This window comes from Apostichopus japonicus, chromosome 2 (genome assembly GCF_037975245.1).
Source record: "Apostichopus japonicus isolate 1M-3 chromosome 2, ASM3797524v1, whole genome shotgun sequence".
NCBI classification, from domain to species: domain Eukaryota; kingdom Metazoa; phylum Echinodermata; class Holothuroidea; order Aspidochirotida; family Stichopodidae; genus Apostichopus; species Apostichopus japonicus.
The window spans coordinates 20,925,492-20,943,912 of NC_092562.1; the positions used below are offsets into that span (position 1 = coordinate 20,925,492).

At 42.2% G+C, this 18,421-nt stretch overlaps 1 protein-coding gene across 4 annotated transcripts in view; it reads left to right on the forward strand.

Moving 5' to 3' along the window:
* The window catches only part of LOC139981757 (serine/threonine-protein kinase NIM1-like), a 103,195-nt gene that overhangs the window by 73,586 nt on the left and 11,188 nt on the right, over nucleotides 1-18,421 (forward strand). For all 4 annotated transcript variants that reach the window (XM_071994310.1, XM_071994312.1, XM_071994311.1 and 1 more), the window contains one exon: nucleotides 15,493-15,761. In XM_071994310.1, the coding sequence (XP_071850411.1) occupies nucleotides 15,493-15,761 (269 nt within the window). The remainder of the gene's footprint in view (nucleotides 1-15,492; nucleotides 15,762-18,421) is intronic.

An 18,421-nucleotide genomic window follows, 5' to 3' on the forward strand; every position in this document is an offset into this window, starting at 1 on the left:
AAGATTGCCTCCTATCTTTGATCCATTAATTATTACTGTATATATGTGAGGTGATCCACCTTCACTTATAATGGATCATCTTGAAAAGATTGCCTCCTATCTTTGATCCATTAATTATTACTGTATATATGTGAGGTGATCCACCTTCACTTATAATGGATCATCTTGAAAAGATTGCCTCCTATCTTTGATCCATTAATTATTACTGTATATATGTGAGGTGATCCACCTTCACTTATAATGGATCATCTTGAAAAGATTGCCTCCTATCTTTGATCCATTAATTATTACTGTATATATGTGAGGTGATCCACCTTCACTTATAAGGGATCATCTTGAAAAAGATTGCCTCTAATCCTTGATCCATTAATTATTACTGTATATATGTGAGGTGATCCACCTTCACTTATAATGGATCATCTTGAAAAGATTGCCTCCTATCTTTGATCCATTAATTATTACTGTATATATGTGAGGTGATCCACCTTCACTTATAATGGATCATCTTGAAAAGATTGCCTCCTATCTTTGATCCATTAATTATTACTGTATATATGTGAGGTGATCCACCTTCACTTATAATGGATCATCTTGAAAAGATTGCCTCCTATCTTTGATCCATTAATTATTACTGTATATATGTGAGGTGATCCACCTTCACTTATAATGGATCATCTTGAAAAAGATTGCCTCTAATCCTTGATCCATTAATTATTACTGTATATATGTGAGGTGATCCATCATATTGGATCATCTGGGAAAGAGTGCTTTCTAATCATGTTTCTGTATGATCTCTGCATTGATCCACCATCATTTACAATGGATCAGCTGCAAAGGATCCACCAAGTGATGGGTCTTCCTGAGATGGAACAACAAGTACCTTTTATCATTAAATCTGCCATCAATTGTCAAAAATATCTTTAGCAATGATCCACCCATCATCATAACTGATCCTTTGCATACCTATGTACATATTGTGAGCAGAGCTATCCTGTATCTTTTATGGTTTTTATCCTCAAATTTAGCTCAACCCCCCCCCCCTCCCTCCCTCCCCTCCTGACATCACACTCTTTCTAAGCTATACACCTGAGTACAAAGCAAACCCCTGGCATCATATAACCAAATCAAGATCAAATTAACTTAGCATTTTTACATATCGTAGCCTGCAATCCTCTGTTTTCTATTTCCTTTCCTTCTGACCTTCTCAGATGTCAGTATGGTATCAATTCTATCAGTGTGGAAGATTATGTAGTTATACTCTAGCAATCTCCATCTCCACCTCTCTCTCTCTTTTCCTCTTCTCTATCCCCAACAGAGTTTACGGTTGACTAAGCTTTCATTTGCCTTTTATTGATTTTGTCACGAAAAATGGCTCCTTGACCTAGTAAGTTGAGCATATCGCAGTTAATATCACTGTTACCCTATCATTTTGTTTGAGATACAAAATGAAATTATTCCATCGCAGGTGACTTGGTCAGCAATTTGTGCCTTGTGATTTCATTATACGACAGACCGGCCATTCTTAGATGATGCACCCGCTTGAACTAGTTTTAAAGGGGGGGGGGGAGAGAATGGTTCATCAATTTGCTCTCACATGAATTGCATTCCATTTCCAATTATATAAGAACCTTCCGAGTATTTGCAAGTTTAAACAGTTTTAAATCTTATTTTCCTTTCAACCGAAGTGTAAAGTTGTTTGCGAAACAAGTTGCGATCAGTGAGATAACAGACATAGTTTTAGATTCAGCTTGGATTTTTATTTTTTTATATTCAGTGTGAAGCAGATTTGGTCGATCAAGGATAAATGTAAGAGAGGCAGAGACATTTACTCTATCACATGGAATCAGTTCACTCTAATAATTATTCATGGGCATCTGATAGGTGATATCCATAAATTAACTGACCAGGGGGTATGTCACAAACAAACAAGCCCAGCCATAACATTTATCCTCGCTGGTTGCATTTCAAGGCTCCTCTGGTGAACTTACATTTGTTTGACTTTATTTTCACACATTTGTTTTGTTTTAATTATGGCTGTGTGTGGTTTCTGTTTATATATAAATATCTAACATGGCAGCTCTAAGAACAGAGAAACTCAAATTTCAGCTTTACAAAATGACACAGGTCAAAAACATTGTTAGGGTACTGGTTGACTTGTTAATCTAATTCGATTCTGCATATATCCAGGCATTTAGCTTGTTTGATGTTGGTTGACTTACGCACACTTACGGCACTGTATAGTTTTGTGGTGGCAACGACAATCACTGAATTGTATTGCACAATGTCAATGGAAATTGTCAATGCCTTAGATTCAGCATCCCAGTCGCTTGCTGTAAATAACCGACTATCAAATGCCTCCTTGAATGGCTTGTAATAGTCTTATAGCTTATATAGCTTACCCATAGATACAGTATATGCTGCATGCTTACCCATAGATACAGTTTATGTTGCATGCTTACCCATAGATACAGTATATGCTGCATGCTTACCCATAGATACAGTTTATGTTGCATGCTTACCCATAGATACAGTATATGCTGTATGCTTATACCCATAGATACAGTATATGCTGCATGCTTACCCATGGATACAGTATATGCTGTATGCTTATACCCATAGATACAGTATATGCTGTATGCTTATACCCATAGATACAGTATATGCTGCATGCTTACCCATGGATACAGTATATGCTGTATGCTTATACCCATAGATACAGTATATGCTGTATGCTTATACCCATAGATACAGTATATGCTGCATGCTTACCCATAGATAGAGTATATGCTGCATGCTTACCCATAGATACAGTATATGCTGCATGCTTACCCATAGATACAGTATATGCTGTATGCTTACCCATAGATATATTATATGCTGCATGCTTTACCCATAGACACTGTGTATGCTGCATGCTCACCCATAGATAAAGTTTATGCTGCTTAGAATATTACATTATATTACAAACTTGTACCAAAACACACACTCTTTACAAACAAGGGATTACATCACACATTACATACATGGTATCAAACTCTCTATATATGTTGCTGGCAGATGTATATATACAGTAAAGTATGCACAATATTTATCTAGCTAATACATATGATAATTCAATTTACATGTGTTTCCAGCGATCTTTTTGCCTGCTGAACTGTGATAAAGTAACTGTATATAGCTGGAAGTGTTTATGGTGTCTGATCTCAATTTTATGAATACTTAAACGTACAGTATACTTGCATTACATTGCCTGAGAGAGCAATGTGCCACTTTTTATGGAATCGCCGCGGGATATGATAGCAAGATATATACACCCTATGGGAGACCTAAAGGATAGGTTGTTTCATTCTTCATATATCCTGAACATTGTACTTTGTTATGCTTCTTCTTTCTACCTTCAGATATATACTGGCAAGTTTAGAAATGTTCACTTCAGAGGACCTTTCTTTTACTGCCATACATACACACACACACATATATATATATATATATCCATATACTGTGTACGTAGCATTTGTATGGTAATGTCACAACATTGTTCAATGTTAGAATCGAGTCCTGCTGGACAAGTTTTCAAGTATAGCTCAACTATTCTCATTTGAAAAGTTTATAGTTTGCTTTCAGATTCGGTGCAATAATGAGTAGCATGCATACATACTTAATTCTATGTTGTAATCATATTACAGTGTTGTTTTATGTTAGGTAGATTCATCTTGTGAAGATATACATGTCTTATACATGTCTCAGCAAAGACTACAAAGCTGTATTTTGTGACGGTACGTAACTTTGTGTCAATTCCAGTGGAATTAGATTTCACGATTGCTCGTTTTCTTTTAGGGGAGGATGAGGGGTAGGGAGAGGGGTGGGGAGGTACATGACATGATTGTCAGAGCAAATAAATTTTGACATCTTATGTAAAGAAATTATGAAGATCATGTAGTTTAAAGATTCTACCCAGTTACCTAAATAAAACAGCTTCATTTAGAATGTCCATGCAGTAAAACTGATTTCCATGTGATAATTACCGCAGCATCAACCATTTTAAGGTGGACTCCATCATTATAAGCCAGCCATATGCATTCCATTAAGCTATCCTGTTACAAAGTCAGTATCTAGTACAGTGCACATCTGCCATTCATATCTCTCATATTCAATCAAATATTCAGTTGGAGGCAAACACCATAACGTTTCAGATATGCCATGCCGGCAGTGTAACCAGAGCATGCTATGCAGTTACACTGTACATAACATATGACATCTACCTACAGTACTTACCTACCTATAGGGATGCATGGTTTTAATCTCTGCATCTCGGCATTCCCACACACTGTATTAATTGTTTTTTGCATCAAGTGTATGTGGATTAGATCAAATCACATCTGTTCAATACAGTTGCAGGGCTTATCTTGCTAAACAGTTAGGCCGTATTCGGTGTTGACGTCGGTATTTAAAGGCTATAGTAAAAGAATGTGAAATTTACCCTCTGCTCAAAACAATCTCTATTACTTTTAGTACACCATGCATATATGAATAATATTATTTGAAACTACAAAACAAATACCAAAACTTGAGATATTTGTGAACCAGGTTAGCGCAAGTACACATTGAATAAAAAAATATGCATTAGCTCTTTCTGGACGCAAAATGTTCGAACATTGGATTATTGAGACAAATGTTAATTATGGGGCTCTTCTGGGTTTTCTACAGAGGGCACCTTTGTCACATCTCTTCTAATGCGCATGATCTACGACTGCCGAAATATCTCTGAATCAAAGTAACATGATCGCATGAAAGGGCTCACAAGCATGCAAACACTCCTGATGAACTTGTATACAGACACGCTGGGGGATGGAGGGGGGGCGACTAGTTCCACTCGGCTGAACAAAAAGGTGATTTTAGAAAACACCTTTTAAGGTGCTTATTAAATTTAATTAGTTTGACTTGCAAAGTGGAAAAAACTCTTTCAAACTAACGTTTCTTTAAATAAACATGAATGTCATAATTTGTAGATATATACTGTGCCATTAGTGATCAACCCACGGTATCATTGCGATCTGCAGTCAAGTACTCTACGAAGCTTTTCAAGTTTTGTGGAACTAGATAGGAATGATATGACAGCGCCCTCTATTGATTTAAGGTGTGGCTGGAGTCTGGTGATTCACATTAAGAATAATACTAGACTCGTTAGTATTAGATGGTTGTGCTATAACCACATAATTGAGTGTATGTATCATGTTACATGTAACTATTACATGAAAATATATATACTTTGAGTCTACTTCACTCCTCTACCTATCTCATACTTACACAGCGCCCCCCCTTATCTAGCCTACTAGTCCCATTCTGGCAAATTCTACCATACCTCATCTGGCCACCCACCCTGCTCTTCCTCTTATTTGCCAGAATTCAAAGAGTTTGGTCTTATTTTGGCTCATGAATTTTCTAATTCGTATTTTCTAACGATAACATCTACCATATCAACTGAAATTGAAGAAACAGCATCAACAAGCGGCCAGCAACAGAATCAAGCTGATTCTGTCGGGTATCCTTCGTTTTTCATAAGTAAAATTTTGCACTGAAAATTTTGTCAGTTTTGTCAGCTTAGGCGGCAGAGCCTAACACACTGTAGCGGGTGGGCTGTTGAGGCCTTAGCTACTTCTTGTTCATTAGGATAGCCTAGCTTAGTAGCATTTAGGCCGCGGGGCCTTGCTACTTGCTACAACTTTGGTTGCGGTTGTCGCTTTAGATTCGATGTCCAATTGTCCACAGGTTGTCCGGTATTCCCGGCCCTAGTGTCAGGGGTTCATTGACTATATGCGTATTATATGTATACATGTATGTTTCTCGCCATTTCTCCCTCAGCGGAAAATTGCGGACTTTGCAACTGGGAATTGAGTTAGCACTTAGGTAGTCCGGTATCCCCGGCCCTAAGCTTAGTTCCGGTACACAGAGGTGCTCGCTCATTCCCGCCACCTTCCATCGTTTTGGCGGGAAAGTTGTGGAACAATTAGGACTTACAGTTGTCCGGTGTTCCCGGCTCTGATAGGCAGTCTGTCTACCTACATGTGTGCATGTTTTCCTTTACCACATGTTCCCAGGAACCACGTTCCCAGATATGGAAGAAAGGAAGTGGAGGACTGGTTGGCCGACAAAGCCCGGAAGAAAGACCGGGACAACTCGGCTCCAGGGAGCCAGGAAAGCCAGGGAAGGCACCGGCGAAGGAGCCTAAGAGGCCCAGAGTATCCGCCTCCAGTCGGGACCCAGGAGGGTCCCAATATGATCCAGAGCGGGTGGCTGAAGTAGCCGTGCATGCACGGAGTAAGCCTTTAAGCCTGACTCGGGAGGCCAGCCAGGAGGCTGAGCCGTCCCTGGATCACGAGTGGGTGGCCGAAGTAGCCGTGCTTGCACGGAGTAGGCCTTCAAGCCCAACTCGAGGAGCCAGCCAGGAGGCTGGCTCGACCCAGGACCTGGGTAGGCAGGAAGCCAGGAGCCAGGAAGCCTGCCAGAACCCAGGAGGGTCGCAACATGATCCAGAGCAGGTGGCTGAAGTAGCCGTGCATGCACGGAGTAAGCCTTTAAGCCTGACTCGGGAGGCCAGCCAGGAGGCTGAGCCGTCCCTGGATCACGAGTGGGTGGCCGAAGTAGCCGTGCTTGCACGGAGTAGGCCTTCAAGCCCAACTCGAGGAGCCAGCCAGGAGGCTGGCTCGACCCAGGACCTGGGTAGGCAGGAAGCCAGGAAGCCTGCCGGAACCCAGGAGGGTCGCAACCTGATCCAGAGCGGGTGGCCGAAGTAGCCGTGCTTGCACGGAGTAGGCCTTTAAGCCCGACTCGGGAGGCCAGCCAGGAGGCTGAGCCGGCCCAGGATCACGAGTGGGTGGCCGAAGTAGCCGTGCTTGCACGGAGTAGGCCTTCAAGCCCAACTCGAGGAGCCAGCCAGGAGGCTGGCTCGACCCAGGACCTGGGTAGGCAGGAAGCCAGGAGCCAGGAAACCTGCCAGAACCCAGGAGGGTCGCAACATGATCCAGAGCAGGTGGCTGAAGTAGCCGTGCATGCACGGAGTAAGCCTTTAAGCCTGACTCGGGAGGCCAGCCAGGAGGCTGAGCCGTCCCTGGATCACGAGTGGGTGGCCGATGTAGCCGTGCTTGCACGGAGTAGGCCTTCAAGCCCAACTCGAGGAGCCAGCCAGGAGGCTGGCTCGACCCAGGAGCTGGGTAGGCAGGAAGCCTGCCGGAACCCAGGAGGGTCGCAACATGATCCAGAGCGGGTGGCTGAAGTAGCCGTGCATGCACGGAGTAAGCCTTTAAGCCTGACTCGGGAGGCCAGCCAGGAGGCTGAGCCGTCCCTGGATCACGAGTGGGTGGCCGATGTAGCCGTGCTTGCACAGAGTAGGCCTTCAAGCCCAACTCGAGGAGCCAGCCAGGAGGCTGGCCCAATCCAGGACCTGGGTAGGCCAGAAGGTCTGGCCCCCCGGAGCCAGAACCAGAGCATGGAGAGACTCCCAGAGACCCGGGAGCCAGGATGACCTGGGCAGGATGCGGCTCTATCCGGGGACGATCCCACGGAAGACCGGGAAGACCGAACCAGCGATGTCTGGTCCGACCGGAACAGACAAAATGTCCGGGTGGAGGAGAGTGGTACCCGGTGTGGTACACACACAGAGATGGGCTCCGGGAGCCCAGGTGCAGTGAGACCCCGGGTCCGGCGAGACCCCGGGTCCGGCGAGACCACTGGTCCGGCGAGATCCCAGAGGGAGTGCGGAAGCGAGGTTCCACGTCGGATCCGAGACCGGCCCCGAAGCCGGGAACCGGAGATACAATCGACTGCTGGGGCCCCAGAGATGGGTTCCGGAGGGCCCGGGTCCGACGAGACTCCAGAGGGAGCCCGGAACCGAAGTCCCACTCCGAACCCAGAGCCGGTCCCGGAGCCGGGAGCCGATGAGAATAACAACTGCTGGGCCCCCAGAACGGGGTAGCAGGGGCAGAAGCCCGGCCCGCAGATCTCCTAACCGGAGCCGCGCTTGGTGCTTGGTGCTTGGTGCTTGGTGCGGATGAGAGTAACATCTGCTGGGCCAGCCCCGAGCCAGGTCCCCATGGCGAAGGGAGATATACTCATCCCCAGCCCCAGAGGGGGAAGGACAAAGACGGGCACTGAACACAGACATCGGGGCTGAGGAGCGATCGCAACCCACGGCCAGCCCGGCCGCGACACCACGATCAATCCCAGACCAAAGAATGGAACCTGATTTGTTCCCCGGTGAGGACGTTCTGGTTTGCAGAATGCCGTTCAGCCTGTCCGGCCTAGACGACGAGGTCGACCCCTAGATTTCGGGGTTACAGAGGAGCGAAAGCCCTCCTACATCGGGGAGTGTTGCCCCGGAACTAGCAGCTTGAGCTGCGACGACAGGTTCAAATCAATTGCGGAGAAACACCGCAATCACTATACCATTAATCGCCACACATCCCAAATGTGCGTTTAACTGGTACCAGCGGAAACCAGGACATGACATAGATTTCCTGGGCATTCATGGGACATATTCTCCTCGCTAATTATACTCCTCTCCAATTATAATTCCTCGCAATGTTCAACACTGTACATTTGTTAAGCCACCTAGCAAACCTGGCAAAGTGCTAGGGAAAAACGAAAACTTAAGAACCTTGGCAAACTGCCAGGAAAGTGTACACGCTGCACATTTGTTAAGAGAGAAGGCGCCAAGCAGGCACCTGTCTTGCCACGTGTGAGCTCAACGTTTGCTGCAACGAGCTGTCGAATACGTGAGCGATCCCATGTAGTAGCCTCTCTATTTCTTTGGTGAATTACCAAGACAAACACGTTAGTAAGTTGGAAAAGGGGTAGGATAGAACCCCAGCAAAGTTACAAACAATAACACGCCCCAAACATATAGTAGGCGCTTCATGAATAATGTTTGATGTTCCGACATTTTAAGCAGAATTGCATTTCGTAGCACCTGATGGCCTAGTCGTGACTATGCGCTAGGTGGTTTCGATAGGAAGTTGGAAACCTTTACTGAACTACGAAATGGACACATCTCTACATGAAGAGATTTGAAGTAACGGGTACGTTATCTTAACATTTAATACGTGTTATTACGTTAAATGTGTTGTGTAAGAACGTCGACATAATGTGTCTATGAGATATTAATGTTATATCAAGGTTATATTAATATCCTAACGAAAATTGTTGGGAATAATAGCCTGAAAACGTTTCGGTGACATATTTCTTACGCCACAATATCATGATCATGACAGAATTTGAAACGTTTAATAACGCTTTGGTGTTTGCTGAGTAACTCCTTGGACTCCGTTAAGCAGCCAGGGATTAGTGAGGTGGATTATCTACAAACCCACCCTCTCACCATCTTCACGGTCCCACTCCACTGGCCGACGTGATCACTTCAAGGCACTGGAGGCCAAGGCCATCCTCAACGCTGTGAGAGCATGGCAAAAGGAGTTGAGGGGTCACGCAGTCTACGTGAGGACAGACAACTCAACGACAGTGGCCTATGTCAACAAGGAAGGCGGGACCCGCTCACGAGCACTCAACGAGATAATTTGGGAGCTGCTCCATCTATGCGACAGCCTAAACATCTCCCTCACGGCGTCACACCTAGTGGGAGTAGACAATCAGCCAGCGGATATCCTCTTGCGAACCACGAGCCCGAACGAGTGGGAGATAACCCAACACTGGGCGAACTGGACGTTCCAGATCTTCAATATCCCGAGCATCGACCTCTTCGCATCAGCAACGAATTTCAAAGATCCCGAAATTCTGCAGGAGGACATTTCACGCGAAAGCGTGGAAAGTGGATACATTCTCATTCCCGTGGGCGGACCTGTACCTGTACGCGTTTCCACCGTTCACCCTACTTCGCAAGGTGCTGGCAACACTCAGAGACTCAGACGCAACCATGCTCCTACTCACACAGTATTGGCCGAACCAAACGGGGTTTCCTCTGATAACGGAGCTGCTCGTCGACTACCCTCTCAGACTTCCACCCAGGGCAATCGTCCTGTGAGGCCAGACAGAGGCCGACAGAGGGATCCCAAACATCCAGCTCTGTGCGTGGAAACTCTCCGCAGGGACCTACGTCAGAAGGTGCGGAGTATGCAACGAGAGCCTGGCGCGAGTCCACAGTCAGGACTTACGATTCCAGACTCGCCAGGTTCAACCAATGGGCAACAGACAATGCTTGCAACCCCGTGGAGGCCTCTCTCGGGGAGATAGCCGCCTTCTTCACTCTACCCTTTGAAGAGGGCAAAGCGGCCTCAACCATCCGCAATTACCGCTCAGCCATCGGTGCCATACACAAGGGCCTCCCAGACGGTTCAACAGTAGGCGACAAACTGGACCTCACAAAAATCATCAGAGGATTCTTTCACACCAGTGGCTCGACGAGGACACTACCCCCGACGTGGTCACTCGACAAGGTTCTGTCAGCTTTAGCTAACCATCATACGAGCCGATCAGGGAGTCCTCACTAGAGGACCTGACTAGGAAAACCCTGTTCCTACTGGCGGCAGCATCGGCCCGGCGTCAGAGCGGCATTCACGCCCTAACCATAAAAAGGGACTACATGAGATTCGACAACGACGGGGTGAGGCTGCTTCCTGACCCAGCCTTCCTCGCAAAGAACTAATCTATGACCTTTCACCGGAGGAAATTTTCCTGCCATCGATCGGATCGATCTCAACCATCAAAGAGGACCAACGTTGGTGCCTACTACGGGCATTACGAATATATCTGGACAGAACCAAACAAATCCGTACGTTCGACCGTCTGTTCATACTACCACGGGCACCACATTCGCCAGCTTGAAGGACACCTTGGCTCGTTGGCTCCGAACCAAGATCTCGAGCCATATAAGGAACCCATTACCAGTGCGAGCCCACGATGTCTGGGGAGTCGCGGCCTCACGAGCATGGTTCGGCGGCGTCCCACTCGAGGCCATCATGAAGGCGGCGGCATGGAAATCTAACACGACCTTCGTCTCCCTGCTACCTGCGGAACACCAGGTCACCTGATGGAGACCTCGCCAGGGCAATTGTCAATCCGCCGAGACGCGGCACCTGGGCCCACCACCAATGACGGCTGTGTCACTCTGGGGCGCTGTGTAAGTATGAGATAGGTAGAGGAGTGAAGTAGACTCCCAAAAACTTACCTGGTTTTAGGGTCTACGAGCGACGATACCTATCTCATACTGGTTTCCCTCCCTCCTTCCCCACTCCAGGGCACCGGTCGAGGCGGATTGCCAAGACCTTACGATGTGAATTCTGGAGAATAAGAGGAAGAGCAGGGTGGGTGGCCAGATGAGGTATGGTAGAATTTGCCAGAATGGGACTAGTAGGCTAGATAAGGGGGGGCGCTGTGTAAGTATGAGATAGGTATCGTCGCTCGTAGACCCTAAAACCAGGTAAGTTTTTGGGATTATTATCTTGTTCCAGAGTTGATTTGCATAATTGAATATTCATGCTTGATAAACTTTACTCGCCTGCTACTGTTTATACTCTGAAATCTGTTAAACCAAAAAATATCATGCACTGAATTCCTTCAGGAGTAATTATCTCTGTACAAGGGTTTCTGTTCTTGTACCTATGGTGGGACACCCTTATGTCAAATGTCGACAGATGTGTTAAAGTTCCCTTGCAGATGATGAAAAATAATCGAATTTGACCAAAGTAGTCATTAAAATTTTAAGCAATGTTTGACCTATACCACGAATTACAATGGGGATAACTGTTACCGTACCTGAGAGTATGTTCTCTTTGAGAGTTTTATACCTCACTCTCCCATGGTATTCACTGTTTGAATGCTACTGACATCACATGACCTTTGACCTACAGTACCATCCTGGGCAGTCCAACAGTTGGGCACTTGACAATTGGTGTTCACGTATAAGTTTGACCATTGCCAACAACAACAGTTTACTACAACCGAAACCTTAATTCGTAAATTATGTCCCTATGGCTATTAGGATCCTGAGTGGGTTATATTTAACATACAATATTTTAACTCATGTACAAACAAGGGCTGCATTGTTTGGTACAAGTCTCATGTACAACAGGGGAGTGTATTGTATTTTCCCATCATTCTGTAAAGCCATGCCCACGATAGATTTCTTTCTCAGATATGCAAAAGATATGCAAAAGATACAACAAACAAACTCAAAAATTGAAATATAAAAATACAGAGGTATTAGTAAATGAAACACTCGCATTCTATAGTCAGGTTGAATTACCTATAGTTTCTTTTCTGACAAAACTATTGATTCCCCCCTCCCTCTCTCCCCCACTTGATAATACTTGTCATTAATAATTAAATGCATTGTACATAGATATGTATATAGGTGTGGAGATGAAAATATTTGATGCAGCCTCCTAATTTGCACCTTTCTTTTCCACCCCCTGTTGATGGCTCTTCTTGATTTGATTAATGTGGTGCGTCTATTGCAGATATAGGAAGCTATGCCTAAGTTTGCAGGAACATCTATCATCATGTTAAAATCACCCTCGGGCCTGAGTGCTGACAGTTTTAAATATATATGCTATCCATGTATGTATCCGAAATGTGATAAATAGATCTGTTTACTTTTGTCGCTCGGCCAAAAAAAATACATTAGTTTATCTTTTCCTTTGTGTTTTTTCCCTTTTTTCCTTTTTCTTTTTTCTTTTTGTATTATAATGTGATATGGGAGATTTGATATGTTATGTGTATTTGATTGGAGTTTCATCTCATTTATTTGTAACAAGATCGTCTCTCAGACTCACACACACTGCTATAAAGCATATTCCTGACCCAAAAAAAAAGAAAAAAACAACTCCTGACGGCTTACTATAAATATTTTCACTCTCTCTGATAATGAGCCGACTATTTTAAGAGAATATCGTGAGGATCGTGAGGTTTTTGCGCTATCGACCAAATTCATGTTCGCTACTACTGATATAACTTTTAGTCTATGAGAATTTGAAAGTTGACATTTAGTGGAAAAAATGTCCTGTGTGTTTAAATTTGTCGGTTTTGTATATAAACGTTTGAACATAACACAACATATATATGTATATATATATATATATATATATAAATTTATTTATAGAGCCTATATATATAGTCGTTACATATATATATGTAGCCTTTATATAATGCTGTTACATATATATCCATATATATATAATATATAGTGGTGTCTACACTGTTGCAATCATCAAACCTTTATAAAATATAAGGTTTTGTAACCTAAAGATTACCTCTGATGTAATTTTCCATTTGACCAGCTACATTCAGAGAGAGAAGGTTGGGTAATTTGATGGAATCAAATTCTGACTTTCAATTTGTCCTTGCTGTCTCACGTTTCATCAGGTCATCTCTTAGATTGTTTTAAAGCAGGACCACATTTCAACGATGAGCGAAAAAGTTTTTTTTTGCATCGTACTAAATATCGATCATCTCAGGGAGTCTTTGTAGTGGAGGAAAATAATTAAAAAGTCCCTCCTCCCACCTCCAGTGCCGTGCCACCCATTTTACTTTGTAGAATTTGTTGATATTCAATCAAAAAAACTTAAAGATTAAAGTATGACACTATGTAATAATGTCAGAACCCAGAGTTCATTTTTCCATCTTACTTTGTTAGCCAAAATTGTCTGTGATTGTAATACAGCCCCCAGCTGGTATTTGTGGTCATTGTTTATATCTGAAAATCATGCATCGAGTATATATGTATATAAAGGCAAGACTACGCGACGCATGATTTAATCAGGTCCTCGGTTCACTGGCAAATGTCTGGTCGGGGTTTCATAAGCGACCACCGTGACAAGACCGACAGTTAGGCATCATCATGAAAGTCTTCGTCGTCACGTTCCTGTGAGATATAATCAGTTTAATGAATGACGTCACACTGTTACTAAGAACACGATGGAGAGTACTACAAGAGGTTGTCATTGCCATTAGTTAGCATATGATTGATACATCAATAATCTCTGATGGTCGTCAAGGACTCTATGAAATGTCAGATAGTTTGTTTTCCTTGGTTACGTAAATTTTGAAAGGGTAAATTCTATTGTTTGATGTCTGACAAGTACAAATGGCCTTGGTTTATTTTTTGCCTTCATTTTTTTGTGCTTTTTTTTTGGGTGATGTAATATTATTAAGCCTAAAAGGGGATTATTACAAACCTAGTTTTAAATTTTTCACTAATCCTGTTAAAAGGTACCTTGGGTGGGTTTGTTTTCACTGATTATGTGTGAATTAGGTTAAGAAATGGAGGAAAAATATGAAGGCGTTGACGCGTAGAGGTCTAATCATAGATTACGTTGAGAATGTGGTTGCTTTTATAAAATTCCCACATTACATAGCTGATAGCTAATTTAGACTATATATATAGCCAAATTTACTGTTTTTCAGGGAAAAAGTGAGGAAATAGTCAGAGTTATTTTTAAATTTTAGATGAGAGCATAAATATATTATAAAATAAGCCTCTGGGGTGATGAAATGTTGAGAATGGATGGAAGCAAATTCATTAATCAACTCATTACTGCCTTCCTTTTGTAAAAAAAAATCTTGAAGGATGTCTTATAGTTTCGAAAAGGTTAATCTTTATTTGATTAATTAATACTCTGTAGGTCTGGTAATCGTGCTGACCGAAAACAAAAAAAATCAGAATTTGTCTTGTTGTAAATCCAACAAAATATAGTAACTTTGTGGCATTTTAAGATTTTGTTACATAATAGATCTGTTAATAATGGACTTTTATAAGTTTAAGATTCTATGGTTGTCAAGAAATGGCAGTGGAAATATAAACTGAAGTTAAGTCATTGATAATTCGAAATTTCAATTTTTTATCACCAATTGCCAACCATTTCTCCTCGAAATATCGATACATTGCCTCGCTATCTCAAATAATTTAGGTAACAAAATATTACTAATTTTCGCTAAAATTTGCCTTACAGAAGTCAAAATTTTTCCTCTGTAGTTTTTTGGCAAAATATGAGCGGAGACATATTTTTAGCTGGCTGATTATTTAATTTATTATTTAATTAAAATGGCTAGCACTATTCTGATCTTATTGTAAAAAAAAAATTAAAAATAAAGTTCCTTGATGTGTATCATATGTTACTTTGAACATTCCAAGCAATTCACATCAAGAAGTGGAATGGTAGTGGAAGGGGAGGGGGTTGAGGGAGGATATATCAAGTGAGAGGTAACTTTTAGCAGGATATTTAGCAGGACATTGGGTATCACTAATGTCACAACAAGTTTCAAGGGTTGGAAGCTAAATCCAGTTTATACAAACAAAAACAAGAAGTTCAATATCATCGCTCCATGTGTTTGTTATTCTTTCAAAAGTTTGATTACAAATTAAAATTTAGTAAATATTTTGGCTTCATCCCTTTAAACATAATTTCATTGGTCTTTATGTTCCCTTATTTTTTTTATTCCGTAGAACATTGTTCCTTTATTTTTTTATTTTTTTTTACTCCGTAGAAAAAGTTGCAATTAAAATGCTGGATAAGACGAAACTAGATCAGAAAACCCAACGCCTTTTGTCCCGGGAGATCAGCTGTATGGAGAGGCTCCATCATCCTAACATTATAAGACTATACGAGGTCATTGAGACCCTGGCCAAGTTACACCTCGTGATGGAATACGCAGGCGGTGGCGAACTGTTCACCAAAATAACCAACGAGGGCAAGATACCCGAACCAGAGAGCAAGATGATCTTTACCCAGATAGTTTCAGCAGTGAACCACATGGTAAGGATCCATATATATATATATATATATATGTAACTGTCTGAATTCAGCTATGCAGCTAATAGAACACTGCTGCTAGGTTAGCAAAGCACTTTGGGAAGGGGATAAGTCTTGATAAATTTATATTCCCTGACGGCCTTATCTATAAATGTATTCAAATATGTTTCTAATGAGGGATTTGTTTCGGACATGTGTTTGTATTCTGTCGCCATCTTGTGCCCCCGGGGTACATATCCCACATGTATAAACCCCTTGGGTATAATTAACTATCACTAGTTAAAAAACAAAAGAGAATGAAAGAGAGAAAAGGAGATCATGACCTATATATGTAGCCGTACGTAACGCAACTTGTTTGCCGTTCATTATATTTGCCGAGGATTGGAATACCATTAATGCTCTGCCAAGATATTAAGAGCAAACGGCATTGTACAGTATAAATCTTTTAAATTGGAGAAACATTTTTATTTACCAGATCTTGTTGACCTAGTTGTGTAGATCACGCGAAGTGGAAAGCTAAATTACATCTATATCTTCTTAGGGACTTTTCCCTACACGGCAGCTGCCCGTTATTCAATAAACCCAGCTGGTTACATTGCTCTGCCTTTCGAAGAAGACCTGGTTATAAACCAATTGTGCGGGCGAACGAGAAAAATAAGAAGCAAAAAATTTACGGTCTGACGATCGCCGCGAACACAATTGATTTCATTTTCGTGTAGAAGTTTGCTGCGTCGCTTCCACATTAAAGCCGATGACGTCACTCGCATGACGTCAAAGGGCATTGTTTCCGTCGGTTCTCGGTGGTGAATACGGCTCGAAAAGATGGTTAGAATGGTTGACTTTTCTGCTTCGTAAATTTGTGGGGGATCTTAGAATCTCTGGGGGCAACCGGCTCTGTAAACACTCACGATTATATCAGTTCAATTGTTCTGGCCTTAACAAGTTTTAAACTATCCACCAGAGAGACCAATCAATGGCAAACACAAAAACACCAACTTGTACACGTGCATGGATTTTGGTCACCATGGCGATGGCAAAACTTTCCGGCGCGAAATCATCCGGGCTTGCTCAATTTATTCAAGTCTTAACCTTTTCCGTTCCAGATTGTCACATTTTCTCATTTGTGGAAAAATCAAATTGTTTCCTGTATTTTCCATCTCAATGAAATTCTGGTCTTAGCAATTAAGAATTTTAAGAATATAACATTTGACTAAAATTGTTATTCTTACATCTAGATTAAATCTCAGTCGGTAGTTGGAGTATTTGTTCCAGAATTTAATCATTCTATCGAAACGCAGATAAACTTAATGTGTCTGTACTGTTGCATTGTATTGTCAGGACATTGTACACCCTATTCCCCCCCCCCCACCCCCAAGCCAAAAAAAGAGAGAAAAAACCCCAAATAACTCTAAGCAGTTCTTTTAAAATATGGTTTTCATGGTTATTGTGACTATTAACTTCTTACCTCTCGCCCTAAAAATTCTAAATTTCAAACTGAGTATGGTCTGGGTCAGATGGGGGGACGGTCCAAGCACACACGCATACTTATCACATATATATATACACAAAGTGCCAAGAACAATCTAAAGGATGTGCTGAGAAGTCTTTTACTTTGGTTCTGGAAATTTGCTTTACCCTCATATATCAAAAAAGGATGTGTAGCTACTTAAAAAGAAAGTTCTTGCGCATTTTATGAACGACAGAAGTTCTGTGGCAAGTCTCGTCATCAATTCTCAAATGAACTCGCCCTTAATTTTAATTTGCCAATGTGGAGTCGTAATCATGAATCGCCTAAATGACGTACGGCGGAATTAAATGTCCAATCAAATTGTAATGATTTAATACATCCACATCTGCGATCACATTTCTCCATAAATTTCACTTTCACTGTAACAAATTTATGCGCGATTCTTCACTCGTGAAAGAATATTTGATTTGGATCGATGCCAGATTTCGAAGAAAAAAACTCTTTTTAAGTACACAAGGGAAAACAGATTAGGGGGGAGACATCTGTTTTCCATTCACAAACATACATTATAACTATTGCTACTTCCAAGTTGAATTTAATACAAAGAATCATGAGAGTGACAGATGTGGTTTTAAGAATAAAGGACTAAGTACAGTACTGCGAATTAATGGTCGGTATAGGATTCCCTGCCATTGTGGACAGTAGAGGAACGAATGCAGAGCTTACAGTAGGGTACTTCTATGTTGATTTGTACCAAGAATGTAGCCGTTAATATGTTTATGTTTGCTCCAAGTTCACTTTTGGTACGAAAGGTGGCAACTTCAACTGTCAATATCTCAAAAATGGTACATAGGAATTGAATGCAAATTTCACCAGAATGCTTAGATTATGTTCCTCTTTAACATATCAAAAAGAAATTTTGACCTGGACTATTCTTTTAATGTATGTATTAATTCAAGAAGACTGCTGTATGCTGGTCCACACTGAGATAAACACAACAAGTACAAAGACAGTGTATGATACAAGGAGATATGTGAAATTTATTGAAAGGGTAAAGAGTTGGAAAGGCTGTCAAAGCAGTTTTAAAAAATAATTAAAACGCCACTTGTAATATGGATACCCCTGTAAATAGCTTTGAAATCTGCAGTGTGTGTGGCCTGCAACAGTTTTGGACTGCCACTAAGACACAACCTCT